This window comes from Necator americanus, chromosome I (assembly GCF_031761385.1).
Source record: "Necator americanus strain Aroian chromosome I, whole genome shotgun sequence".
Classification (NCBI taxonomy): Eukaryota; Metazoa; Nematoda; class Chromadorea; order Rhabditida; family Ancylostomatidae; genus Necator; species Necator americanus.
The window spans coordinates 15,213,981-15,241,976 of NC_087371.1; the positions used below are offsets into that span (position 1 = coordinate 15,213,981).

A 27,996-nucleotide genomic window follows, 5' to 3' on the forward strand; every position below is an offset into this window, starting at 1 on the left:
TCAATGTTAAGGAGTAAAGTGTAGTTGGAGTGGAGGGGCAGTCAGCCGTTCCCTTAGTTCCAGAAGTTCATAGCTGAATCACTTGAGTCCTGAGCACTATTCTTAGAGGATCTATAAAGTGCAAGTTAAAATTACTAGGCGAAAAAAAGAAAGATAGAGCTCCCAGAAATAAGAGCGCGGTTATCGAGAAGAGAGCAGTGCTCGGATGTGTGCCGACGAGGAGATTGCTTTGTGTTCGTTAGCACAGAAAACGCTTATAAGACGTACCCTACTTATTTCCAGTCTCCGGCCCGCGCGTTTTGATCTGCTTAGGTTTAATTCTGCATCCGAGCCCGAGATATTTGCCGCTTTGGTAGCTTATTATTTTTTCGCGATCTGCCATCATTTTCTTTGTCTTTGGGTTTTACGAGGAATTACTTGTGAGTGCGGCGTCTTTTCTTTTCCATGTTTAATCTAAAGTAAACTTAGTCAAATAGAGATTGTTATTTTCGTCTAGAAATATAGATTATTATGTGGATGAAAGGTTATGGTTATGGTTATGTCATTGTACAGGGTGCATTCAATGGACGACGATGATGATGTGATAATAATAGAGGAGAGTTTTTCATCGTCGTTCACAAGACGGAGCGCACCACTCGGAGAAATTGAAATTCTCAGTGAACCAGGTCCGAGTACATCACGTGAGCTTTCTCAACTTTTTTCTTATCTGAACATGAACCTCTCTTCTTGGTTCTTAAGATTTATTCTGTTTTAGGAGATATTGGATTCAAACCTGCAAGTGTTCTTGATAGGGAGCCCTGCACTCGCTATGAAAAACTCCAGCAAGTAGAACAGCTAATTGCGAGAGCGAAGGCTAATTCGGTTGACAAGTGAGCGGTTTTCTTCCTGTTTGTCTTTAAGACTTGAATAATCTGTTTATTCTCCTATTGTGTCTTTATTTATTCTATTTCAAGCATTGGTTCAGGCGTACACCAAAGATTACCGTGACAGAAACCAGAGGTGTTGATGTGCTGGAGGATGTCCAGAATGTCTGTGAAGGAAAGCTTGATGAGGTAATTGTGAAACCTTTACAAACACCCAGGCGAAGAATTAGCAGCAACTGAAGAAAATTTACTACCTTTTCGTACCTGTTTAAGGTTGCCCCAAGGAAGAGAAGAAGGAAAAAGGAACCATCTGAAGCGCAACTCCAGAAACAGGTGAATTTAAGTTTTGCCAGTGTCTGTTGCTTACGTAGCGCTGTTGTATTCAGCAGGAAAAGAAGCGAAAAGCAATTGAACGAGAACAGAGTGCAGCAATTAATACGAAATGCGAGCAGTACATGTACTGTCACGTTTCTAGGCGGATATTTGACAATTTTTGTGAGTTTCCAAACAGTATGTACTTTACAGTACTGCCCTTAAGCGAATTTAGTAGTTTCTTAGATACTTTCAGTGTAACAAGCTGGCAGCTATGGGAGCTTCCCAGCCTTTTTTGAATTAAGCTTCCTAAAATGAATAAATCGTTTCTGAGTATTTACTTTAGCTGATACTGAGCTCCACACTCGGATGTTGTTCATGGAGCGTAACATCCAAGACCAGCTCATATGCGACGAAGATCGCCAAGATATGCGCGTTCTTTGGCACCGTAAGTGCGTTGATGCAGTAGAAGCCGATGGAGGTTTTGAAAGACAGGAATACGAGGTATCTCTTTCTCTCTCTCCATTTTCCAAAAAATCTACACATTTGTTTTTCGTTTTTCTTTCATCACTTTTACTTTTTCCATAATTTTATTATTATGATTCTTTTATTGAAATTGAGCGAACTCGGCTTAGAACCTGCTACATACGTACATAAATACGTAAGCATGGTGTTTATGTGATAGTTTTTACTCGCTTTCTATGACACTCTTCTTCTGTTCTTCTTATTTGTTCCATAGCGCTTAACAATTGTAAGTTCTGTTCCTTTTCTTGTTCACTACGATAAACTTTTGGAAATCATGCTGCCTTTTTTTATACCAACAGAAATAATTCTTGCAGCATTCATATTTCCTGTGTGCATCAATTAGACAGTGAGAAGTTTTGTTTACATTTGTTCATTTATTTCGAGTTTGTTTAGTTCTGCAATTTCTCACAAATCTTAATTTGGAAAAGGAGTATTTCTACAGAAGTACTGAGAATTCCTCGCAAATGCTAGTTTGACAGTGTCTGAAAAAGTGCTAACGAGAATGAACTTTAATTTCTATGATTATTCTCCTGACAAGTTGATATTTGTTTTCATAGTTGCGATAGTCGGGGCCGGTGCTCCTACTCCCTTCACCTCTGAACGGTTGGGGAAGAAACCTTCACTTTTAAACGGTTTTTGAAATTACCCCCTTCACTTTTGAACGGTTGGCGAAAGGACTCCCTTCACTTGAGCTGCACCCCATGCGCTAACCCCTTTCACCTGAGGAGAGTCCGGCTTCTCCCTATCGCACCTATGTTTGTTTCAGTGGATTAAATTAGACGAAAATGTTCGGCAGCATAGATTTCAGCTGCTGCTCTTTTGAGTTTTGCCTAACTTTTTTTTTCTAGGTTCTTCAGCATATTTTCGCAGTTGTGCTGTCTACAGACACCTTCAAAGAGCTAGTGAAAAGCAATGGTCTTGAAGATTTCGCCGCTTCTCAGAAATTGTCGTACTCAGTGCCTAATTCTACTCTCGTGCTTATTATCTATGGGCGACAATCTCGTAATGTAAGTATCATTCATGATTGTTGATAAATAAACAAATGTTTACTAGTTTCAGTTGTTCGACTTGTCAATTTCATTATTTGATTGCTATCGGACCCAACTGCACTATGTTCATGATGCCAAAGCGTTTGCCATGTACTTGGCGCAGATAAGTCGAGCGTTGGCGAAAAGAGAACGTCATCTTGCGCACCGCGATCGTCTGATTGTGAATGTCGAGAAGGTATCGTTGATAAGGCTTATTGCGCATTTGTGATCTATAAATAGTTACATCTTAGTCTAGTTCCCCCAATTTTCAATCTAATCTTTTTTTTTCAATATCTTTTACTGTTCCAAAATCATTGCCTGGCCTCTCGTTATTGTTGTGGGGTTAAGTTGCTTTAGTTGAAATTATTTTTAAAAAAATTGAAAGCGATCCCAGTTTCTAATCAGTGTTTCTGTTTGGGTAGAAGTAGTTTTTTTAATGCTCGTTTCATAAAAAGAAATCGTTCATTCTTTGATAGTACCCACCATGATAGAAATTGTAAAAGAAAAATTAGTTATTTTCGCACAGAAAGTTGTTGCAGCTCCTTCCGTTAATGCTTTAGGGGGTCAAAGATGCTGAGCCAGAAGATTTGATTCGAGATTGGTGGGATAAGATGTTGGCTGTAATTGCTCGTCTCCAGGATACTCATCGTCGCGCTATTGTTTCCGCGTATCCGAACCCTATGATAGCTAGGAAGAAATTTCTGGAGGTAGATCATCCATGTATATTATTTCTTAGAATTGCCCATGTTCGGCTGTCCTTGAATCTTGACACGTAGCTTTTTTTTATTGATTTGCTTGAGCTGTGGCCAAGATTGGTATCTCTATCTATTAACAGCTAACGTTTCGGCGTTTTCGCCTTCGTCAGAGCCCGGAAAAATCAAAGCCATAGGTGATTTATTCTCTCAAGCGCCTTATCACGTACAAAAAGTGTTTACCTCATTCGCTAGACTTGGTAACGCAACAGACCACCACGTTCTACAACTATGAGTCACAAGGGTTTTTTATCGGGACCTGACGGCCTGCCCCGTAGATCAAAACCCACACAGATTTTGATTTGGGGCTAGTTCGTTTGTGATCGCAATGCACTCATCCTTCCTGTTCATTTTGGAATTTTTGGCGGTGATCCAAAATGCCTCTAGTGTTCTGCGAGCTATGATCTCGGACTCGAACGATGGTATAGTAACCTGTGGGGGAAACGGGACGCAAACTGTATGTTCGGGTCAAGGAACATCTAGATGGACTCGCAAAATCTAAACTCTCCACCCCGCTCAAAGTACACCGTAGAGTATGTCATCCAAACTCCGAAGTAGAGGTACAAGTTAGCATACTATCCTACGAGTCCGAGATCACAGCACGCAGAACACTAGAGGCATTTTGGATCACTGCCAAAAAGTCCGTAAATGAACAGGAAGGATGAGTGCATTGCGATCACAAACGAACTAGCCCCAAATCAAAATCTATGTGGGTTTTGATCTACGGGGCATGCGTCAGGTCCCGATAAGGCGCTTGAGAGAATAAATCACTAATGGCTTTGATTTTTCCGTGCTCTGACGAAGGCGAAAACGCCGAAACGCTAGCTGTTAATAAATATGAATACCAATCTTGGCCAAAGCTCAAACAAATCAATAAAAAAGTTACGTATATTATTTCTATCTTGTGGATGTCTGTATGATCGGCTCAGATGGGTTACAAACGTGCCGTGCAAGAAATAGCAGAGATCCGTTCGGAAACTGGTCGTCGCCTAGGACCAGCAATGGCTCACCGCCTCTTCATGATTCTTACCGATACTACTGGTGAAGAAGTGATAGCGTAGATGGTTACTGATAACTGTTGTTTTGATCTCAGAGTCTGATTCAGGAAAGCAATTAACTTCATCTTGCGTCTTTTTTTCTCATTTCACTCATATTTCTCAGGGCTGGCGACTAGGTTCAGTCGATTCGATTCTTCATTGTCCCTTTTGTCATACACCCTCATTTGCATCTTTGCTTTCACGTGGAAATTTGCTTGAATTTTTAATTCAGGCTAGAACTATGTCAGTTTAATGATAACACAATCCCGTGCAGCGCCTGCTTCAAGAAACTGTGCAAGTTTTCCTTCCGAATCTAACCATTGCCTATCTTGTTGCAGGCATTTTTCGGAATAAGTAATTAAAAAGCTTCTTGTAACGGCGAGTAGTCTCCATTCTTACTCACTCTTAATTGTCATATCATTTCCTTACATCAACTATTTTTATCACTAGCTAAATGTTCTATCTCTTCTGTAGTAATGACTACTTCTTCATAGGAAATCTTTTCGATTCTATAACTTTTACCACAGTTTTTCTAGATTCCACTTTTCCAGTACTTGGTTTTTCGGAGTTATAGCATCCTATGTTTTGTGACAAACATTAATTCGAAATCGTTACAGTTGCTTTTTTTCTATTGTGTAATGCGTACATTTCTCGTAATCACTAGCAATGAAACTAATTCAGTGATTCCATAAAAGTTTCATATTTGACGTGTCTGCGATAGATCCGGTTCGCCACTCCGCAGTAATTGGAATAACAGGGTTTTTTTGAGAAAGACATTCTTCTCTATTCCAATGGCGATTTTTAGTGTTTCTCTGGAGTTTTCAAGCTAAGTCCTCGAAGATGTCGCTATAGATTGCCTCGGAGTCCGATCTAATCGTTTGGGATCCGCTGGCTTGAGAGAGGTGTCCAGCCCGACTGGTCTATTGTTACATTCGGCTTCCTTTGTGCTGCATAGCCAGAGGTACGATTAATCCGTATCATCGCTGTTGCACTTTATACTAGTGTAGAGTTCTGTATTTTTCTCTTGATTTCTGTTTCTGTTGTGACAAATCCATTGTACATGAATATGTACTCACCTATGGTAAGTCAGGCTGTATTTGTTTGGGCATATTTGATTAAAAATCCTTATTTTGCTTCAATTAATGTCTGCATTTTTAGGATAAGTACACTTCGAACATGCAGGTTCGCCTGCACGCTCGAAACACTTTCGCTTTCATTGTTGGTGCCGCTTTTATCTACCTCGCCTATCTGATATTCTTCAAATCCGGAGACGGAATCCCAGAAATAGATGTGGACCTGAGCAGTGTCGTAAGGTGAAAATTTGTCTTTCGAGGAAAGTGGGAACTTATATCGTTTTCTTTCCCGGATTCGTTTAGTAATTGGATTGGAGAGTAACAAAGGTACACAGTGTGTGTCACAGAATAACTTACTCATCTGCGGTAACTCTTTGTAATACTTGTAGTTTACGTGAGGGGAACGTTCAAGTTACTATTCGACCTGCTTACATTATTGCTGCGAAATAGTCACTGTCACATTCCTTTTGTCCGCCTTCTCAAAAGTATAAAGAAAAGTATCTGTAATTGGAATAAGGTTAGGACATATCTGCTGATGCTCAGGCACTGTTTTCTAATCTATCGTCTTACTCTTCTTTTCCTTCGAAGTTTTGCAACAGCTGACTGGTCCACTGTAGTTCTGGTCCACGCCCTTCACCAGGTATAAGATCTTTTTGTGGCTTAGCAGCGTGCTGCCAGTTTGAAATAGCATAACGGCGTAAATGTAGCGATATACTGAGACTCATCTATACTGACATGTCTCGTTTTTCTGAGGTATATCCTCGTGTTCCCTGAATTGTGTCTGCAACAATTTTTTTTTGTTTGAAAATTTACCTTTTTACAGTTACGCAGTCTTAGCGGCGGAAATGGGTGGTTATGCCGTGCGCAAAATCCACGAAGAAAATAGTAAGCATTTTTATTCTTGGATAGCTTTGATACAGTTTTGGTTTCGCTTGTTGCAGAACTAAATATTGCTCAAAAGGGACTGACAGATGAAGGGAAAGCGGAGTTGTTGACGAAAGCAGACTTAGTGTCAAACTATCTTATTTTGGATGTATTGCAGCGATTTCCCCGGCTGAAAGTGATTCTTTCTTTCTTTTTTTTCCGCGTCTCAAGCTGTTTGTATGTTTATTCGTTGTACAGATTGTCACAGAAGAAAAGGATAGTTCTATTTCTGAGAACGAGGCTGCGGCGTACCGAACAGATTCATATTCAGTTTGGTTGTCAATACGTGACATACTCGCGCAGATCCCATCTTATCGTTTAACGTTGTCGGATGTTCAGGTGTATGTAGATCCGCTAGATGCAACTCAGGAATATACAGGTAAACTGTATTTTGAAAGTCTGTAAGAAATTACCTGTTTATGCACGCTTTTGTCTTTCGTATTACTATTGTTATTGTTATTCAGAAGGACTCACTGAATACGTGACAGTAATGGTCTGCATTGCGGTAAAGGATGAGCCGATATTTGGCGCTATTTATAGGCCTTTCTCGAATGAAACAAGTTAGTTGTTTTATTTACATTCTTCCTTCCGCCTTAGCTTATTCTAGGAATGTTAAAAGGAATCTAATGGTGTGCACTTCCATGAAAATTTCATTTCACCTTTTGAAAATCTCTATTATTCTTTTATATCTGGGAGTTGGTATTAGTCCATTAAACCTTTAACATATAATCTCATTGGTTACTTTTCTAGAATTCATGTTCTTGTTTTTTTCTTTAGCTTCAAACTTTTTGTAGTATTTGGCGTGAAAGGATGGGGAGTAATGACATCAGCTGGCGACAAGGTGAGCCCGAAGCCCATATCTGAAACAGCTAAAAAGATAGTAGTTTCAAGGTGTATTTTTCGCTTCCTCTTTATGTGTTTGCTATATTTTTCCTCTCAAAGAATACTATTTGCAGATCTCATGCCGGTGCCGTTGAAAAATTAGCGCGAAGAGCATTCGGTGACAGTTACGAGGTTGAAGCAGCTGGGGGAAGCGGTTACAAAACTCTCCGACTAGTAAATGGAACTGCTGGTAATGCCATTGTTTGAAAGTTGTTATCCAATTACAGCTACGAGCAGTAATTTTCGCAGTAATATGGAGCTTGTGAACCTCCTACTTTTTGTTTCTATTATCCAAACATTTTCATCTCTATTAAGAATTGCAGTCGGAAGTTGCACGGTTTTACCTCTCATTCGTTACGATCATTAATCTGATTCTTTTTTATCACAATGAATGTTTAATATTATTTCCAACTATATTCAGAGATTTATATACATCAAACTGCAATAAAGAAATGGGACACTTGCGCGGGTGATGCGATTCTTCGCGCTTTAGGAGGTGCAATGCTTGACTTAGAAGGATCGCCACTACAGTGAGTCACCCTCCGTTTCCGTTGCATCCCCCAACCCGATTTAATGTTCGGATTGACAAATTTTGAACCACATGTTTTCTCTCTATTCACTGTTTGAACGTGCTCAATAAATGCCAGCTTAGGAGTCTGGAACTAGGCACGTTGGAGAATACCTGAGGTTTGGAAAATCCTACTTTCATAATCGTAATATTTGTTCATTGTGATCAGTTTGCGCCAAACTATCATACCCTCTCATGCAGCACGTTGCATCAATAATTGATATTCCAGCAATCTTTAACGAACGGAGCTTTTCCAAATCTGTGTGTTATCAGATAGTGCGTAGACATAGTTTCTGACAGTTTTTTTTTTGTGTATCAAAACTTGAAGAACAATTTGAATATTGATTTTATTTTAATGTCTCATTTAAGGTACGGACTAGATCAGCCTGCCATCAACAATAAAGGGCTTATAGCAACCGTGCGAACTCCGTTCACGTATTCGAAGTCGGTTATACATAATCTGGAACCATGAACGGGTTTTAGCAATTACTTATGGCTGTTTTTAAGTTGTTTTTTTATTGGTTTTTACAATTATTTTCTGTTATGTTGTGCGTTCGTGTAACACATTTGTATATAATCTCTTCTCCTCCTCATTGCACTCACAATTGTATTTCTTTCATCTCCAGTTTTAATTGTTTCAGGTGGCCGTAATTAATATTGTGATGCTTATTTCAGTATCTATCTAACCGTATAATTTGACAAACCTTGCATATTAGTAATTATAAATTAAATATTTGCACATTATACTTTTCGACACTGGAAACTGTTGATACAGTGATTTATCGATTTGTACTACACTGTAATTTCCAATAGTTTAGCATCTGTCTGTTCCCACGCATCTTTATTTCCTACTATTTCTAGTAACTTGAAACTTTTAGTCATCATTCGTGATTTCACAATAAGAACTGCAATTTTCGTATCCCTATGAGTAATGCTTTCCGGGTGCCATACACAGCGTAAGTTCTAATATTGCTTATTCATATCTTACGCAAATCTTTACTAATTTCTCCAACATTTTACTTGTCTCAAGTCTAGCGCTGCAGTATTGTTCATCGGCATTGCACTGAGTTCAAGTATTCCGTTGAGAGGGCAAGAATTTTGTGGTTCAGATTAGCAAAGGTGACTGATATATAATTGGTAATAATAGGCTGTTGTAGGCCAGAAACCGCCAGTCGATCGTCACTGGACTTTTGTCATCGATTGACTGAAAGGCAGTCTTCGAACTCGCTGACCTTTCTCACATACCTCATCCATTGTATATTATTAAGAACATGCAGTCTAATTTCGAAACCTACCAATTTCTGTGGGGCGGCAAAAATCCGCCTACAACAGCTCGTAGTTGTCAGGAGTATTTTTGAGCGTTGCCCTATGCAGTCCTGCCGTTTTCATTGTCCTCTGCTGTCGATGGTAGTGTAGTGATCGAAGTTCCTTTTTAGATATAAGCTCCGAACAGGATCCTCACTAAAGAGGGCGGATTTAACAATAGTGTTATGTAGTTCATGCAGCAGCAACTATAGCTTTCTACAACATGAGTAGCTGCAAAGACTGCGGCTCCAAAGCCAAAGTTGGCGCGGCATGCGTTGACAAATGAGGAGGTAGAGCCCGACTAGCGGTTGCAATCTTCTCAATACAAAGATCAGTACAGTGCGTTGGGCTCAGTACAAAGACAGAAATGTGTTGTGACTCCAGCGTTTGTTGGTTTGCGGAGTCCATTTTCGCTCACAGAATTGAACAACACATATTGTTAGCTGAGAAATAAACAAATTTTCGTACTTGTTTTCATTGTACTATGCTTTACTTTGGTTGCCTTTCCTGGTTTAGTATTGTGAAGCAAAATGATTTCAAAAAAGCGGTATTAATGGCGGAAGCGCTAAACGAGAAACGAGATCACAGTTGCCATCTTCATATATAATACAATATCTCTCTCATCAGAATTGCGTCATGTGTGCCTCTTGAACTGGTGACTTTACTTTGGGGGTGATAAATACGCAGTGCTGGGAGATTTTAAGTGGCGCAAAAATGAAGAATTTGAATTCCATGATGTGAAAATTGCAGCACAGAATGGAATCGCGTGCGCACATTATTCCAAAGCGGAGATGTAGAAGAGTTAAAAGAATGTCTAGCTATCCTTTCTATGTGGAGAAGCAGGTAAAAAACATATTTTATTATGTATACTATAATTACACTTATATTTGTGGGTGAAATGTGATTGGGGTGTGGAGAGGTTGGAGCACTCAACCATGACAAAATTAAACTGTACTCACGTACTCGTACTACAAAGGAGAAAGCGCAAAACTTCCATAGGGCACAGAAACCGTCGTTAACCTTCAAGCTCTCGACTATTTGAGAAGGCGATAGCTCTTTAATTAATTAGGTACTGGCGATAGTTAAGAGTGAATATCTGAGTCATTTTGGGCCCTAAAACCTAAGCATTAGTGTTGGAGGAGGATCCATGACAAAGCTACTAAGATGAAAGGAAGATAGAGCTGGAGCTACTGCTTTATCGTTACCAAACCTTCCAAACAGGCTTACCAGGAGTGAATACCTAAGTCATATCATGCAGTAATTTCAAAGAAAAGAAAGTACCAAAAATAGCTTCGATAGCAGTGGTCGAACATGCATGCGAAAACTTTCATTCACACATTTTCCTATTCGCAAACTGGTGGCTCTAAAGGGGACCTTTTGGTTTTATGAAGGATCTCCGCCTTCTTCAGCTTTCTGACTTCAATGTCCACAATCGGGGCAACGTCGCACCTTCCCTAGCAATCCACGATCAGTGAGCCAATCGTCAAAGTCTTCTTTGGTCTTCGATGCAGAATCCCACTGAGTAGTGATCACAGTGAAATCGTGAAGAGTCACCAAGTTGTCAGCAGCCATAGACGCAAGTGAAACGAAAGTTTAACGACAAGGACGGTTTCTGTGCTCTATGGACTTTTTCGTCTTCTGCCTTCCGTGGAAGCTTTTGCGCTCTGGATACAGGACGAGTACGCGCATCATCACAGTGCGAACACAATTCAGTTCGGTCACGGTTGGTCCCCACCCCCCTCCCCCCTTTTAACAACATTTTACCAAACTTCGTTTTTTTTTACCTTTTTTTATTTTTTTATAGGCCTCGCTCATAATGTCTTGTTTTAAAGTGCTTGAGACTTCATAGTTTTTGTTTTAAAGAATGGGCAACAGCATACCCGTAGCTATATCGTGCTCGGACTTGATAGTGCGGCTTGCAATAGCTGAGCTACAAATTGAAGAAGAAGCTAATCAGTGGATGAAAATGGAGGAATTGAAAATGCAACATTGTATAGGTATCATCAGGTAAGCTTTACTTTCGTCTTGAAAATCATTTTAGTGTGGATGTTGTGTTATTTTGACAGCGTAAGAGATTTTTTTTTGACTTAGCAGTATGTTCTGCTCTGTTTGATTGGACTGTGACAGTATTTGGTATTTGAATTTTTTCTTGTTACTTTCTGTTATTGTTTGGCTTATTAAGTTTGAAAATTTTTCCATGCTACGTGGAAATAATGATGCCTCAAATTTTACACATTTGATATGAGTGATTTTCCCTCTGACTCCCTCTAACATTATTCCCAAATTCCCAAGCTGACTTCTATTCCGACGTAAAAAAAAATAGCGAAACGTTTTCCTGTAGGTCTGAGAATGCAAAAGTGCTTAGTGACGGACCTAAGATTGTTTACGTGATCCTTGGAATCCCCAAACCTGACTCGACTCCGCCTAATTGTCGGTCATTAGTGGACCTGCCAGCAGAATATTACTGTCCAAGAAAGTTTTGTAGATGTTTTGTAGATTTTTTAGATTTATTGCTCAACAAAATGGTCTTCATATTCGCTTCAAGTTGATTGGTTTTACCCGAACCAGATTGTCAGGTGGTAATAACGCCTTTATTAACAGTGGCACTCGATGTTTTGTTTTCTATTGTTTTGTACAATTATTTGTGTTTCAAAGTGACGAACCTTATCAGTACTTTGCTACTTTCTGTTCACTCAAAATATCAGTCAAAATAGGGTTTCCCAGCTAACGAACTAGTTGACTAAACATGAGGAAGAAGTCTTCAAATCTTATGATTTGGAAAACAAGAACTAAAAACTTCGAAGCTTCTTATCTTCATGGTTTTGACCATGATTTGGATATATAGATTTTACGTTGCAATCCTAAAGTCATCTTTTTTTGTAGATGCTATGAAACTCAGTTGCTGCCATGTTCTCGAATTTTGTGAAGCTTTTCTATTCCAGGCGGCTTGGTAGTGACTAGAAAATAAATTTTGAACTAAATTGAAATAATATTTGTTTATTTCTTCACTATAATGTGAAATATTCCTCAGGACCTGACGCTGAGGTTACACAGGAATATGCGAATAACTCTTGCAGGATTTTGCCACAAACAAATTCTCTTGAAGAATGTTAATATGTTTCTCTAGAATTGAAAAGCAGAGATTATAAGTGAAAGATAGAGACGTTTTCTTTCGTCAAATAGCAGAATAAACACAAAAGAGATCAATACATGGTGATAATGAAGCGTCGTGCTTAATGTATGTGCAGAATTCTATCACATGTTATGCTCTCTCAAAATGATAGACGTAAGCTCTCATAGATTCGCTGAGTGCGAAGTTGGCGAAGAGGTTTGATCCTAATCACTCGTAATCAACGAGGCGTTGAGAAGAAAATGGAGATGGAAGGTAATTAGCAAAATTGAACGCAGATGGTTGCGATTACTATAAGTGAGCAACTGGCTCCGACGAACACGAGAATCGCGACGAGCAGCGCGAACTGCGTGAATTGTCCTGGAGGTGGGGCGGCCGAAGACGGTTCCAAACCGGCATCGATAAGAGCCTAAATTTTATGACTCGTTGTAGGTAAAATCAATTAAAGACAACACAGCATGGATCCGACGTGGTGAGGATTTCTGAAATCTCTCTGATGGGAAGCTTTCTGATGTTTTCTATACGTGGTCGTAGGTTGCGGGAAACCACGTGGTTCCGCCCATCTCTCCGTGATCGTCGTAAGAAACGGCATGGGAGTCGCTTTAGTTCCTACGAAGTGCGTTAGGACGCGGCTCTATGTGCACGTTCCATCCCCCTCAGCAGCCTATTCGTTAGTTTAACTTGAATAAGCTGGTGAGAAGGCCTTATTAATTCCCGGATGCTCGCACGTTAATGCGGCGCGTGCACGAGGGTGGCGCGTAAAAAACGGCGGCTTCCAGGCGGATTTTTTTTTCCACTGACTACGGAGAGATGAGCGGAACCACTTGGTTTTCCGCGATCTACGACCGTGTATGGAAGATCATGAAAAATCCATACCACGTCAGATTCGTGCTATGCTGCTTTTGAGAAGTCACTTCATCGGTTATAGGAAGAGGGTGAATTTATGTGTTTCTGACTTTTGAGTTGGGAGCCCTACGACGACCAAAGGGCAGAGGAACTCGTTTTGCTTATAATGCGTAAAACTGAAAGCTGCCAGACTCTAGGAAAATCGAATGACAAAATTATAGATTCTATATGTCTTTTCTATCAGATTCAATTTTGATGTAACTTTAACACATAATATCTCTTAATACACCCTCTTGTTCCTGCCGCTTCACCTTTCCTCTAAGGTTACTAATCTTAAATGTTCTTTATCTTTATGACTTTTCCGATTTTTTTTTCTAAATACACCCTCTTGTTGGAAATATGACATACCTGATCACCATTGCATAGTGGACTGTCGCAAACGCATCGCGACATCCATTTGCTGCCGAATCCAGACTGTTGACAAGCGACTTCTTCGTGTTCGTCACCACAACTTTTCTGGATTGTTTTTCGGTCTGCAACAAAGATACTATGGTACAACTGTACACATTTCAGGAAAGAAAGCAACGGAGAAATATGATTTTGTAATTTCTGCTTTTCTTCGAAAATTAGAAGGAACTTATGCCCGTATAGGTTGCGCACTTGTTTTATGACTGGAGTAATAAAATTGGTCCATCTCATCTACATTTTACTTTTATAGTATTAATAATATCAAGAAATAGTGTGGTGGTAAGACAAGGAAAATATTTGCTTTCGGATAACATATCAGATGTACGGTGTATCCATTACCGTAGTTATCTTCATGAAATCTTGAATGTGCTATGTCTAGCTCTGAGTAGTTTTGCAATCGAACTGTAATAAAAGGGTATCTAAACCTGATTAGAACTGAGCGCGTAGTACTTTTGAAGTCGTTTCTGTAGCGCCAAAGCTCTAGGAAAAAATGAGAAGAAATGATGAGTGCATCGCGATCAGAAATTCATCAGCTTCTCATTAAAACCTTTCCGAGTTTTCATCAACGCATCGGTTTATAGGTTTTTCACGAAAACGAGTTCAAACTTGGCTCGTTAGCACTAGCTTGTTTTACTTTTTGAGTATGTTGTCTGTTTACTTTCTGTACTATGATGATACGTATCACTCATATCTTCGACTTTTAATCTCTGACATTAGCAAAATCCCCGAAAGGTTAACTGAAAGGAAAATCAGTGACAGTCTTAATTTCGAACCCTTCAGTCGATTTTTTTTCACTACTCACTACGCCAAACCAGTCCTGAGGATGGCCGCTCTCTAAACCAATATTGTTTCAAAGAAAATGCTAGCTGACTAGTTACTTATATAATAACTGCGTTCGAATTCTTAGTAGCTTGTGACGATATATAAGCATAGTAACATTTCAAGTTTCTAACTTACCGTTATCCTTATTCGATGTCTCCATTTTGATGCATACAACACCTTCACATTCTCCTTCATTGCATGTTCCTTGATCGCTGTGGCAGTCGTAGCAGATTATCGCGATTCCTGACAAAAGTTCTGTGTTCACACTCAGCAAATGGATTTGTTTTTAAAAGAAATTAGAAAGTACGTCTTCGACATGTCGTGAGAGCTTTTTCTTTCGTTGAGACTGCTTAAGCACCTATATTGGACTGTTGACACGAGAAGCCTTAACGTATGCAAGATGCAGCGAGTAATACACCGATTCTTTTCTTTTCATTCTTCTCAATTTCTTCCAAAAGTTTCTCCTTCTCTGCTTCACAACTGACTTCCTATGTGAGATATGCGTTTTGACTTAAAGGCATCACCCCACGAATCTGGAGTGATGCCTTTAAATATTTAGAAAGCGGAAAACTGTTGTTCAACTACGCATGGCTCTCGCTAGTTAAATTAATTAAACCGTTTGTAATATAACGTACAAAGGCACCTTTAGAATTTTCAACAGTTTAGTGATTAGTAACAATAAATAAATAGTAAGTGTGAAAGATAACAGACAATGAGAAGGAGATCTATCTCGTGTCTATTTACAACGGAGCTCTTTTGTAGTAAAGCGATTTCTTTCAAAGTTACTTTTGGCGATCCAACGGATGTACCAAGATTTAATGGATACATATGGACCGATCGACTTCTCGAAGCATTCCTGGATCGGAAATTTGAGAATTTCATTTGGTAAAGTTCCCAAAAGGTGATATATATGATATGTTATGGTTATTGGTTGCGATTTTTTCCACTTTTGTGGATAGTTTCAAGAATTTCGCGCCGGTTCCCCGTCTCATGGCTGTTGCCCTCTTACGCATCGGCACGTTGCTGCGGCGACGTTTCCGCTTCACGGATAAAACGGCGCGCTCAGCTGTTTACCATAGCGAACACTTTGATATTCGAGGTGCACGAGGTGTTGGAAATTCTGTTCAACTGGCTGAAAGACGGCGGTTGGATTGGATTTGCATACAAATGTGTGCATTGGGGGCTTTTCGCGACGACGACGAGGGCGACGTTCAATTATGAGTCGACAAGAGGAGCGCCCTCAGCCGCCAACGCACTAATCTCGCTGTGAAGTGCCACGACGACTGAAGATGTCCAACAAAAGTTCGCGAAAGTATTGACTAAGCAGGTAGTGAACCGGATGAGCCGAGAAGGGAAAGAGGATGAGTTGTGCCGGGAATGGATCACGTATATGATCATATTCACAAGTTGGAACACTAGGGCGATCTTTGCTGTGTCAACTTCTCAAGCAGCCTTACCTTATTCCAAATACCGCATTCTAAGACTTCGAATTTGACCAGCGGCAAACAAACGCCAGCCTCTCGTCTAATGCTTTTTTTGCGGATGTCACGCGTTAATTCGACTACGGTAACTTTGCAAAGTACCGTAGCCTAGGCAAGCAAATAGATTGCGTGATTTTCATTGCACGTTAGAAATGGACTTGAAATCGTAGTCGGTCTTTGAACTTTTGAGTCTTTTGAAATTACCGGAGAGCTTCCAAAAATTTGAAGGAAAATAAATTTCTGAGTTTCTAAGGAGACAGTGGAAGGATGCTAACTGTCGCACGAAAACAAAGAACGTGAAAAATGGGAAATTAGCTAATCTTACGGTTTGTTGATAGTTGTTGTTGATAGGATACGCTTCTTTTGACGATTGATTAATAGAAGTACTCTCTCGTAGATTCAAGCTACACCTCTTACCTTGAGCAGACAAGAAAATCCATCCAGAAGCCACATTTTTGTTAAAAATGCAATAATCAGGGAATGAAAATTTTTTGAAGTTTTTTTTTCCCCAGTGACTTGTTTGCTGGGTTTTATAGAGTTATCCTTCCCTTTTTCAACGAGACAAGAAGTCCTTCTGGGAATACTAGCTGAGTAAAGCCGCGAAAGGTTGTTCCATGGTTTCGCTTCACTCGCTCGCCGCGCATCGAACTTGTCTGTGACGTCTTTCTCTCAAAATAATTCATTGTGCTACCATTATATTCTATTGAGTCGAAGGCCACTAACGTGAATTGCAGCCCGAAACACATACGCTTTGTTAACTGACCTGGTAAGAAGATGTGGAATAACAATAGAAATAGAAATGATCGATGTGATGTCATCTTATTGGCATAGTAAGACGAGATTTGAGCCTGAAATAGGATGTTAGCCTTTGAGATTTCCAATTAAAATAGTCAATTATTGTGAAGATTGATGGGACGTTCGACAGGGGTTTTTTCCCAGAACATATAGCCTCGCTTTCATAAGAATCTGATGCGAACCTTCAGTTTTTTCACTGCATTCTGAATTTTATCTCCTAGCTTTGTTTTCTGCTGTTTGTTCCAAGGTGAAAAGCGCTTTCTAGCGATTTGGACAGAACACAAACCTGGTGTTAATGCCTTTTTTCCTACCTGTTAAGCCTACTGAGTTGATGTAAATAACTTATGTTGACTTTCAGGGCGTTGTGAATGAGAAAATCTCCAATACTAAGTGTAGACATTGATTGGAAAGATTTTCGTTGCAAAACGAAAATCTTTCCAATCAATGTCTATACTTAGTATTGGAGATTGAATTGGAAAAAGAAGTTAACGAATAAGTGCCTGCGCTACTACAAAAGAGTATAGATGTAGTGTAGAGGCATAAAAAAAGTAGAAAAAAGTGAAAGAGTATGAATCTAAGAAAACCTAATGTTAATGTCTTAGAAACGCTGACCAAGGCCTTGTGTTACTTTGAAGAGGATTTTTTTCTTCCTGCCTTAAGCTCCTTAACGGTAACATGATGAATGGTGAAAGACTTTGTTTGAGTATTTTGTTCCCTTGGGAAGAATTTGTGGAGCGAATCCGCGGAAGTTATTCATCCACTTCGTTGTATGGATATCAATTAACTTTTTCGAAACGACGAGCTTTTCATCTGGAAAGAGCTGCAGCAGCGAAACCCATTAAAAAGAGCGCAATAGGCGCCTATAAAAGACGAACTCAAACACACACAGAGAACATCTGCTCCCGTAATAGATATCGCATACCTTGGAAATTAGGCACTTCAGTGCATAAAGTCGACGATCGGATGGCGTGGTAGCCTTGAAGTGAACGGTCTTTTCTCGACGACGGCGGCGATACCTATGCGCACCAGTGAAGCTGTGCAAGACCTTCGAGCAGCGGCGCTGGCGATTCACCTCTACGCTAATTCAATCGAGCGCCCGTCACTCGTTTTAATATTGTGCTGATTGGACAAAGTCAAGAGGAGCACCGTGGATGAACGACGGCTTATGTGTAGGGCAACGACTGACTAGCAGCGATTGCCTGGTGGGTGGCACGTTCTGCTGAGGTTGTTCCGAACGTCGGCGGTCCGTTTTCCTGCTGAGCGTGTTCGGCAGCGACGATTGATATGGTTTTTCTCTGGAAAAGTATTGATTGGTCTAGAAGAAATTATGCATTGTTCATGGATGTGGCAAGAGTCGAAGGGAACAGAAGCAATGAAAATGTGAGAATAAATGCAGCAGGATTAAAGGGGTAACTGTTCGCAATAGATATTTCAAGGATTGAATGGAAAAAATGCACCAAAAGCCATAGGTAGCAATGGTTGGGATGTTTCTTTTCTGAAAGAGATATGAGCATTCATAGACGAACAGCTTTCTTTTGTTCCAATTTATTCATAGCAAATACTTGTAAATGCCATTTTTTTAAAGTTAAAATACGTGTGAGTTTCTATTGATTATTTGAGTACGATGTAATAAAAAATAAGAAGTTAAGAAATGAGTACCGTAAGTAGTGGTTTTGTGTATGTTGTATCTATTTTGTGTCTTTCTTAGAAGCTGCACACTTTTGTTTGGTGTTTTCTTAATTAAAACCCTGAGAAAATTAAATTATTACTGATTGTGAAGTGTAAAGATACACAGTAATACATTCTATCGAACCTAACATACTCCAACTCAGCTCATGCTACAGGTACAAATTCTTCAAGAAAAATAAAGAAAAAAATGTTAGTGTAAGTTCAGATGTTTACGTTAAGTGAATGTGAAACATAGCCGTTTCGTATGGTTACTGCAGCGGTCTAGTAAACAGAAAAATGAAATAAGAGTTCGTTCTGTGAACTGTGAACGTGTACCTGTGCAAAGAATCTAACTTAGGCCCTCAGCGTGTTCCAGAAACAAACGATTTTCTACGTACAGTTGTATTAAATTAGCAATGGTTCCGGGTAGTGTATTTACCGTTTCACTTCATGCAGACCCAATCTTTTACATTTGTTTACTATATACACCTTTGTTGCTATATTTACTATATTTATATTTGTTATTTAAAATCTTTCCCATGATACTTTCTTCACCTTTCCAATTTCTTGCCACTACTGTTTTGCTATTTGTGATCGCACCTCATTTTTTTTCTGTACAAAATACATACGGCTAAAGAACAACTTTATTTTTAGAGCTAGGAGGGTTTGGAAATGCTTTAAAAGCTTAATCTCGAACGTAATGTAAAAGCAGAGCATGTTTAAGTAAAAGAGAGAATGGAAAAAATCAATTTCATGACAAATTGAAAAGTTTATTATGAAAAAATATTAAGTAAGGATTTTAATGGATGATTCATTCAGTAATTTGCGAAATTTTCCATTCATTTTTTCAGAAACCCCTCCCACCATAATCTTGGCCGTTGCTTTCCTTTTTACTTTTTTTACCCTTTGAATTGTTTCACTGTTTGCGGACTTGTTTTTCTATCCTTATCACTATAGCCGAGTTCATAGATGACTAATTTTAAAACCCAATTTCAGCGTGCTAGAAGATGTCCATAAATATTTAATAGAATATGCAATGTAATATTACATAAATATATAAAATATATAATGTAAGATGAAGAGGTGCACAAGGCGGAAAGAATAACTGAGCTTCTATTTCGAGAACAGTTCGCGTATTTAACGCTCGAGTACCTTCTGGATAATTTCATGTGGTTTAAAGACCGGATATGCTATAAATAGTCCAAGTCTTTTTGCTTCGAAGAGAATATCAGAATTGGGAAATCTCTTCAATTCCTGCTACCATTGAGCCGGAATGATAATTCTCCTCTCTTTTGAAGTTAAACAAGTGTCCGTTTTGGATTTTTTTTTGGAATTAATTTTTTTTTATCGAAGACTAACGTTTGACGAAACAAACGAATAATAAAATATAAAGAAGAGATTGCAAAATAACATAAAACTTCAAGACAAAATAAACACTTCATTATGGAAAAAAATGTCTAGAAAATTATGTAATAGATAGTAATAAATTTATTATTTCGCGAGATGTTCCATTCATTTTGCTCAGAAAATTTTTTTTATTGTAAACCTCACCGCTGCTCTCTTTTTATTGCTATTTGTTGAATATATTTACTGGTTAAAGTAAGAAATCTGTTTTGTGGATTTTTTGGAGACGTATGCGAAGGACATATTCAAAGAAATCGTGATTCATCAGACTCGGCCGCCCGCTTTTTTATCGAACGTCATGTCTAGTAACTGCCATGAAATTGGTGAGTGATTTCTCCCCACAAGAATGAAGAGAACAGCGCTGAGAAAGATGTAATCTGAGCTCTTCGTACAGATTGTTTTGCGGATTAAGGAGAATTTTTAACCGTTGCACGTCATGTAAATTAATATTACAACATTAGCATCTATGTGCTAACACATTTTTATGTACGCGAATTCAGGGACGGGAAGAGTATCGAGTTGAGAAATCGTGGGAATAAGGGGTAGGCTGGTTGACTGCTTAAGTTTGCGTTTCAGTTAGGGGAAAACGGAGATGTATGAAAGAAAAATGATGATCTAGAAAGTAAAGGAAGGTTAGATAGTCGTGGTCATTCACATATTAGTTTTACAGTCAAACGAACCTTTATAAAAATTCTGGGATACCGTAACCAAGATCCACCTCAAGGAGGTGATGTGTTTAAGAACAAAACTTGCGGAATTCTTGACAGTACTGGCAGGTGTAGGTTAGTGATTAGTATCATATGAAAAAACGCGTTGCTGCCTCGTGAGCCGAATGCAGGTCGTTTAGAGGAATTCCATCAATTTGAGCACAAATTATTTTCGCTTAGAGATTGAGTTTCGTGTTGTTTTGCGAAGACTGGCATCCGCAGTAGGATAGAATGATTTCACAATGACACTCGCTGTACTTATTTGATCGTCTTGAAATTCTTAATTCCCAATCCTAAATAATATACACATAAGTGATAGGTAATAAATAAAGTTTCTAGATTTTAGCAACAACTCCTGTCTCATCTTTCTACATTTACATTGAATTAAACTTGAAAAATAACAATAAATAAAAATTAAATCACTATTATTCCCAGTGAAGGAGTCTTGAATTGAATTTTAATTGAAATTTGAACGCTCCCATGGAGAATTGTTGAAAAAATATCTGAATAGGAAATAAAGAAGGCTGACTGAAGAGCAGAATAACTGTGACGAGATATATAAACGTGGCCAAATGAAATCGCAATGAATTTCGGTCAGCTCAATGTGGCTCATTCAGTGGCGGTTTAATGGCGCTTCGGATAGTTACGTGGACGAAGGGGGAGGTCGACGGCAACAATAAAACGCACTTCTCATCCACTTCAATTACGAACGCACCGCTTGAACATAGCGTTTCCGAAACTCGGCCACGCGCCTCATTTATGAACGGACCATGACGAACGGTGGTGGATGGCGAGACGTCTATTCGGCTTAACGTTTGTTTGGGTTGATGACCTTTTGTTTGTTAAGCACAAGTCCCCACTTCACGAACGTAAAAGGGGCACACACAGTTGAAAATAGAAAGTAAGGCACCGCCGCCGGTAGAGTGCTGCTTGGTGGAATGAACAGCAGTGAACCGAGAGAAAGGGTGGACATGAAATTCTTCGCACGACTTCATTTACTGGAAATTATCGGTCCACTTCTGACCTAGCAATATTTCGTAGAAGTGAAAAGTACAAGAAAATCACTTATGCCATTCGCAAGCTACTGCCGAACACCCGGTCATGTCGTGATGAGTTTGGTGAACCGTGAAAATATGCTTGCAGCCGCAGGACAAAAGAGCCGCTGCTCCGAATCTGCCATCAGTCATGCTGTGAATTGCAACGAGCACACTTAAGCACCTCATTCGAGGAAGTGGATCTTCTTTGTAATGACCAACTGGTTGAAAGTGCGGAAATGTGACTATGGCCCAGATGCGCCAATAATTCACTGAACAACTGCAACCGAATGCGCTACTCAGCGAACGGAGAGTGTCTGAAAAGAAAACTAATGCAGGATAGACGGGTATGAAGTAAAGGTGCCGATGTTGGCTTCGTTTAGCAGCCAGGAGTCCGCGAGGGTGACAAACAATCCTCGTCGTCGCGCTAGGCGCTGGTGAGGGCAATTCGACGGATTTAGCAATTGCTTGGAAATCGCGCAGTGTGGGAATATGACTGCTGCAGCGCTGCCCCTCACGATGATGATGAGGATAAGCAGCTTGGAAAGTACTGCGTGTCCGAGTGACTGTTCCGTGACAGTTGTCCGTTTTATTGTTCATTTCGCTCCCAGATGCTTGGCAGCTATGATTTTAAGAACATCTCCAAATGACGGAATATTTCTAGTGGTACGAAGATCTCCACATATGATTGAAGATCTCAAATTCGAATTAATCGCAGACCCTTCGCGACCCTTAACATTTTGTGTTGGATTGCGACGATTTCCTTGGAGTTTGTCGGATTCTATCAAATTCTATTCTACATTTTTTGTATGAAGTAACTTAACCTACATTATTAACCTCTTTTATGTTCTTATCTGTATTTTAACGTTTCTAAAGCATCTGCTCAGACATTTTCTTGAAAAGATTCAGCTAAGTTCAACTTCAGATAGATATCTTCATAGTTGGACTAAATTTGTGAACTATTGACCAGTTTTTCCCTAGTATGTTGAAAATATCTAATTTAAAGGAGTTCTCCTCTCTTGCAACTATCCTATCCAGCAGTGGCAAAGCAAATATAAAATTTATAAGAAGCAGATCATAATTTATTCTTTCCAGGTTCATCAATTATGTTAACGAGATTTGTCAAAGCCAGAGTCAACGCCATACATCCATAATCAAAGCAGTTCAACATGTGAGTGTTTTTCACAGTCACATTTGTTTTCCAGTTGTTTCGAATGAGTCTAATGTAGACTTTCACGAAAAATCTGCTGAGATCAGCTTTTTTTGTCATTCAATTCAGCAATATGACTGATTTTTTGAAAAACTTTCGGTATTATCCCTGTTTCTGCTCTGCGAAACTGTGTTTTCCACCTTGTAATCTAGATGCAATTTAAAGGCAGCGTATCACGATTTTGGGTTGGTGGGGAACCCAGAGCGAAAACAAAGAGTTCGGATAGTAGATAGTGGAGCCAAGCGTGGTTACGCTCATCTTTCTCTAATCGTCATAAAAGGAGGCGTGGAAGACATCGTTTTTTTTTTACGACGATTTCAGTTGCAACACGCCACTTTTGTGCACGCGCCGCATCCAGCTGCGATCTTTCAACGTTTCTTACAACGATTAGGAGAAGATTCGAAAGGCTAAGTGGGACAATGCTGGGTTTCGCAATCTGCTTTCCGAACTCTACGCCTCGGTTGTGGGTTCCGCACCACGTCGCAATCGTGAAACACTGCCTTTAAGTAAACGGCATATTTGATCTGTCAATTAGCAGGTAATTTAATTGATCTTGGAGCTAAATGAGATGAGAGTGAGCGTCGTAATAGAGGAGGGTTTCAAACAGAGAAATCACTATCAATATGTAAAACGAGACAAAAGCAGTCACCTAACTCTGAATTAGTAGCGAGGACTCGATTGAGTCTTCTGCATCTGTAAGGATGTTTTCCGAACAAATGTGAAAAAATTCTTTCAACAGCTATCGTACTAGATTTGGGACTAACACGAGTAATCATTTGATTATTCTAACCAATAGATTGTGAGCAATTTACAAATATGAATTTTTAAACAATTTTTTTAAACCATAAGAGCTCGTTGTTAAATGGTTTACCGACTCTAAAGAAATTATGAATAACATCGAGGTTACCTCAGAAACAGGTGAGAAGCATTTTGGATTTTGGTATGGGCGTAGAAAAATAACGAAATTGTATTAAAAGCTGAGGTTTTGAACTCTAGTGCGTTTTTTTTTCTTCTTTGAGATTTTATAAAGTAGATTTTTGCTGTTTCAGTTGTTTTCTGTTACTTCTTCATTAACTCTGCATATAATGAGTGCCTTCGCTCTGAGGCATCACTCGCGTCGCATTCCCACGTGCCTCCGATAGGAACATCACTCGAGTACATTCATTCAAGTTATTGTAGGAGTTCTTCTCAGGATAATCGTGAATGCTACGTGCACTTTTCTATTCCCTGTTTTCGTTCGAGTAATTATTGCTAAGCTCTTCAATTTATTTTCCCGTTTCTACTCATCTTCGTAATTCGAGAACTTTCGGCCACTAATTACAGCATTTAGCTTGGCATACCAACATGGCTCGTGGAAATTCGACACAACGCGTCACATTCCCACGTGCCTCCGATAGGAACACTTCGAAAAGCGTTTCATTTTTGTCGTCAATGGCTATGGGTCAGTAAGCGATTAGGTCTTTTCCTTTGATTCCCGGATGGTGGTTCGAAGCTTATTCATCAGAATTGCACGCGTTTAGGACAATTTTTGGAGTCGACAACCGTATGAAGCCATGCGATCGGCCGGAGTTGTCGAGAATCATAATGATATGGTGGCAGCAGAAGCAGAACTCCGTGATCTGAGGATTCGTAATGCTATCGTGGCTTATGCATTGTGGCGAAATAACGTGGGTTGGATTTTTTTACACGAATATTTTATGTAACTGATGATACTTATGTTTACCTTTTCCACCGCGACGCGAACGCAGCAACTCACATACTGCATTACGGTCACCAGCAGGGTGAGCATAAGTGCCCGACATATACATTTGATTCCATTTAACTTTTTAGACACTCCATAATTACAAGATTTATAATTATGATGATGAACGAGTGTTTGCAGTCGTTGAACAGAAAAAAAATCCCATTAACATGTGTTGCATACATTATGCGACATAGTTATCCGCATCGAAGAAAAGTATGAGTTTTTATGCGAACAATTGTGAAGGTATCATCAATGTTATTACATTCATATGCAGGTCATTTTGCTGACAAACGGTAGCCATGAAAATTCGAACGCGTTGCTCACGAGAACGATTACAACGAACGATTACAGAGCTGGAAGAGGCTCAGACGCTCAGACGCACGCCTCTTCCAGTTCTGTAATCTTGCACCTGTGGCTGTAAAGTGGCTTATGTAGAAAACAAAACAGTCTATGCAATTACTAGTCGGCTGTCATGAGCGCCTTTTTAGAAAAATTCCGAAAGCGAAAATTTGTCCTCCAACTTCTGCAGTTATCTACATTGTATTCTAGGACAGAAATCTACAATTTTACCAGATACATTTTAAAATCTTTCTTCATTCAGAACAACGACGACTCAAATAACGGATCAGGCGTACGTCCTGTAGCTGAACTACATCGATTTGTTATGCAATTACCTTAGTAAGATTTCACGTTTCGATAACTGTTCGAATCAACTACACTACTGTGGCCAAAATTTCAGCGATTTCCTCAGGATATTTGTCACCGATGGATTCCTGATCATGACTGAAGAACAGTTGAAAAGTGCGGATTTTACGGTGAAGGAGGGTAAGTTTGAGAGAATTAGCAATTTTTTCGAGTCGAGAGATATGCAGACGAGTAGGATTTTAGTGGCTACTAGTTGCTTGAAAACGTGAGGACCATAGATCTTCCTTTCGTTTTTTCTCAATTTTGATGGTATTTATTTTTCAAAAAAAAAAACTGCAAAATAACTTGGATTTGATGTAGCACCTTCTCCACCTGGAAAGGTCTTTTTTTTGTATTTTGTAGAAGACGTAGTTTTTCCTAACTCCAAAAGATCGAATCTCGGAGATATTTGATTACTATTTTTGTAATATTGATGATAACATGTTGGTGATTAAATGTGGTTGCAAAATGGTTAATTAGTCTAGGTAATAGTGATTACCTAGACTAATTAACCATTTTGTTTCTACTTTTAAAATTAGCTACTAAATCCTTTTTAGATCTACCTGTTTGGTCTACTTCTTCTTCTTAATAAAATCAATTTATTTCTGCCAATATACCAAATTTATTCGATGCCCGTCATATTAATTCTTACACTAGCTAGGTCTATCGCTGATGAAGCTCCAAGCGATCACTGTTAGCTGGCATTCCAGGTTGGAACATCCCACTATCACTGCAGTTATACTGGAAGCCGGTGTTCATAATGATCTACGAGGCGAAAGTGGTGAACGAACTTATCATAAGTGTGAGTTTAATTCCACCTTTTCTGAAATTCTGGTATGTTTAAGTATTAGATATGAAATTCTGGTATGTTTAAGCATTAGATTTTGTTTTCATTTCTTTGGTACTTTTCTATGCTATTCAGTCAAAGTTTCGTGATTTCTTGGCAGAATTTTCGACGTTTATTAATGTTTCTTTAAATGAACATGGAGTATTAATGTATGTGGTGTAAGGCGAGGCGGTAAATCCTGTACGCGCTATTTGTTTGTGTGCAGATCGCGGTAGCATTGCCCTTCTACTAATCGGGAGCCAATTAGAGGTTCTGACGAGAAAACACTCATGGCAAACTTCCCAGACCGCCAACTTCACCGCATGACCCACCTCTGTTGAAAGTTGAGATGCTGCAGACTAATCACTGCTTGCCGTTGTTGTTTTTTTTTTTCATAATGCATTTTACTTTGAACTCATCAATGCTGAGTAATCCAATATTTTTCAACAGTGAATTCATACGTAGTGATTATCTTTTAAAGCCCTTTTTTTGATCTCTTTAAAATTTTCTTTCAGTTGCTCAGTCGGATAACTTTCAGCGAAAATCCGTTGCATGAAGAGAATCAGGTGGTTTCGTGGACCAAGTTTTTCTTAGAGCCGTGTGTTCAAAGTAGGTTTTCACGATCCCATCGACTTTTTTAAGCTTCACAACTTGAAGATGTGGTAGCGTATTCATAACTACTTTATTCTTTATGTATATTTGTATTTTAGCAAATAATGACATTATAACACCTTCTGATTGGTCCAGAATACTGCACAAAATGGTAGCTGCTACTGGTTATTTTGATGCCGAACTTGTTGAATCGTAAGTCGTCAAATGTTCAGATTTCTTCTGGTTGAATACCAGAACATTGAATTATTTGTTCTCTGTGATTTACAACGGTCTAACTAATTCTCTAACCAATTCTCTTCTTCCGGATTAAAGGCATCACTCCACGAATCTGAAGTGGTACGGATTTCAGGTGGAGTATTCGTATACGGGATAGTAAATTATGGGGAGGGGGTGATTCCGTCGATTTCTTCCTAATTGGCGTAAAAAAACAGCCCGAAAGATACGGCTTCGGGCGTTCTGGCGCACTATTTTCAACAAGGAGTTCGACTGGAGCGTTTTCGTTTTCAATATTCCGCACTCTTATTTTTTTTTATACACTTGTGATGTTCCTATGAATGCGATGTTCTTCTGGCTTAGAGGTTGTTCTGAGCCCTTTTGTATTACGTTTATACTTCGCCGTCCTTTGACGCTACGAAGTATCCCCAACCAATGAAATTTGCACTTGAAATCGAGAGTACCTCTCCAAAGGATTACCCTACTTTGTTCGCTTTGCCCATATCTTGGTCTCGGAAATACCGCGTTGAAGAAAGAGGATGTGGCCTTTGACTGATTGGCACGCAGTGTATCAACTTTTCGAGAATAAATGTTTTGGAATAGGAATTGGATCCTATCTAGACAGTTCCACAATGAATTGTATAATTTTGTTTAGAGTTATGGCGAAAGTACCAAACCTGACCGAGAAGCGACGCCGTCAAGTACGGCGAATAATGGATATTTCACTATCTGAATCGTTGCGTGGAGTCGATGATTCGATGAGCGTCCGAACTCTGGAGGATCTTCAAAGGCTCATTCGAAGGGGTTCTTCTTTAAATTTTTTCCTTCGTCTTTTGTCTATTGCTTGGGGTACCGTAATTGCACTATTTTAGATCGAGATAATGCTGCAAGCGCTAACGTCCCGTCATCCAACAAATTCTCTTTATGTGATCCCGAGGATTGGATCTCAGTGCCGCTTGGGTTGCTACCGGGCGGATCCACTGACACTTTATCATTGATACTAGACGATGACTGGATGGCAGCTCAAAAGCGTCCAAGACTTGAAACTATTGATCTCAGCGTCATTGAGGAAGAGGAGTGATG

The 27,996-nt window shown here is 39.4% G+C and overlaps 3 protein-coding genes across 9 annotated transcripts; 2 read left to right on the top strand and 1 right to left on the bottom strand.

The window, feature by feature from the left end:
- Positions 1–205: 205 nt before the first annotated feature.
- On the top strand, positions 206–8,436 carry RB195_005621 (uncharacterized protein; the record flags this gene model as incomplete). Of its 4 annotated transcripts, none has more annotated exons than XM_064178234.1 (22): positions 206–263; positions 338–419; positions 553–680; positions 755–869; positions 965–1,052; positions 1,137–1,196; positions 1,250–1,358; positions 1,522–1,679; positions 2,549–2,707; positions 2,760–2,924; positions 3,289–3,435; positions 4,410–4,529; positions 5,473–5,478; positions 5,676–5,830; positions 6,414–6,475; positions 6,532–6,650; positions 6,713–6,893; positions 6,979–7,074; positions 7,309–7,405; positions 7,471–7,586; positions 7,818–7,926; positions 8,334–8,436. In XM_064178234.1, 22 exons carry the CDS (start codon positions 206–208, stop codon positions 8,434–8,436), a joined length of 2,433 nt encoding a protein of 810 aa, XP_064035303.1. The 4 variants fall into 4 exon arrangements, with proteins under 4 accessions (XP_064035303.1, XP_064035304.1, XP_013298947.2 ...); XM_064178235.1 differs by having other exon boundaries at positions 553–665; XM_013443493.2 differs by lacking the exons at positions 206–263; positions 338–419; positions 5,473–5,478; ... (7 more) ...; positions 7,818–7,926; positions 8,334–8,436 and having other exon boundaries at positions 563–680; positions 4,410–4,541.
- Positions 8,437–8,888: 452 nt separating this feature from the next.
- Positions 8,889–27,994, top strand: RB195_005622 (uncharacterized protein; the record flags this gene model as incomplete). Of its 3 annotated transcripts, XM_064178238.1 has the most annotated exons (13): positions 8,889–8,920; positions 10,020–10,112; positions 11,133–11,276; positions 22,720–22,795; positions 24,165–24,275; positions 24,355–24,501; positions 25,180–25,256; positions 25,318–25,403; positions 25,973–26,064; positions 26,604–26,697; positions 26,799–26,892; positions 27,569–27,717; positions 27,786–27,994. In XM_064178238.1, 13 exons carry the CDS (start codon positions 8,889–8,891, stop codon positions 27,992–27,994), a joined length of 1,404 nt encoding a protein of 467 aa, XP_064035306.1. The 3 variants fall into 3 exon arrangements, with proteins under 3 accessions (XP_064035306.1, XP_064035307.1, XP_064035309.1); XM_064178237.1 differs by lacking the exons at positions 8,889–8,920; positions 10,020–10,112; positions 11,133–11,276 and adding an exon at positions 18,150–18,220; XM_064178236.1 differs by lacking the exons at positions 22,720–22,795; positions 24,165–24,275; positions 24,355–24,501; ... (5 more) ...; positions 27,569–27,717; positions 27,786–27,994 and adding exons at positions 11,611–11,699; positions 11,775–11,818.
- Positions 12,659–16,834, bottom strand: RB195_005623 (uncharacterized protein; the record flags this gene model as incomplete). Of its 2 annotated transcripts, XM_064178239.1 has the most annotated exons (4): positions 12,659–12,808; positions 13,654–13,778; positions 14,671–14,778; positions 16,780–16,834. In XM_064178239.1, 4 exons carry the CDS (start codon positions 16,832–16,834, stop codon positions 12,659–12,661), a joined length of 438 nt encoding a protein of 145 aa, XP_064035308.1. The 2 variants fall into 2 exon arrangements, with proteins under 2 accessions (XP_064035308.1, XP_013298949.1); XM_013443495.1 differs by lacking the exon at positions 16,780–16,834 and having other exon boundaries at positions 14,671–14,695.
- Positions 27,995–27,996: the final 2 nt, after the last annotated feature.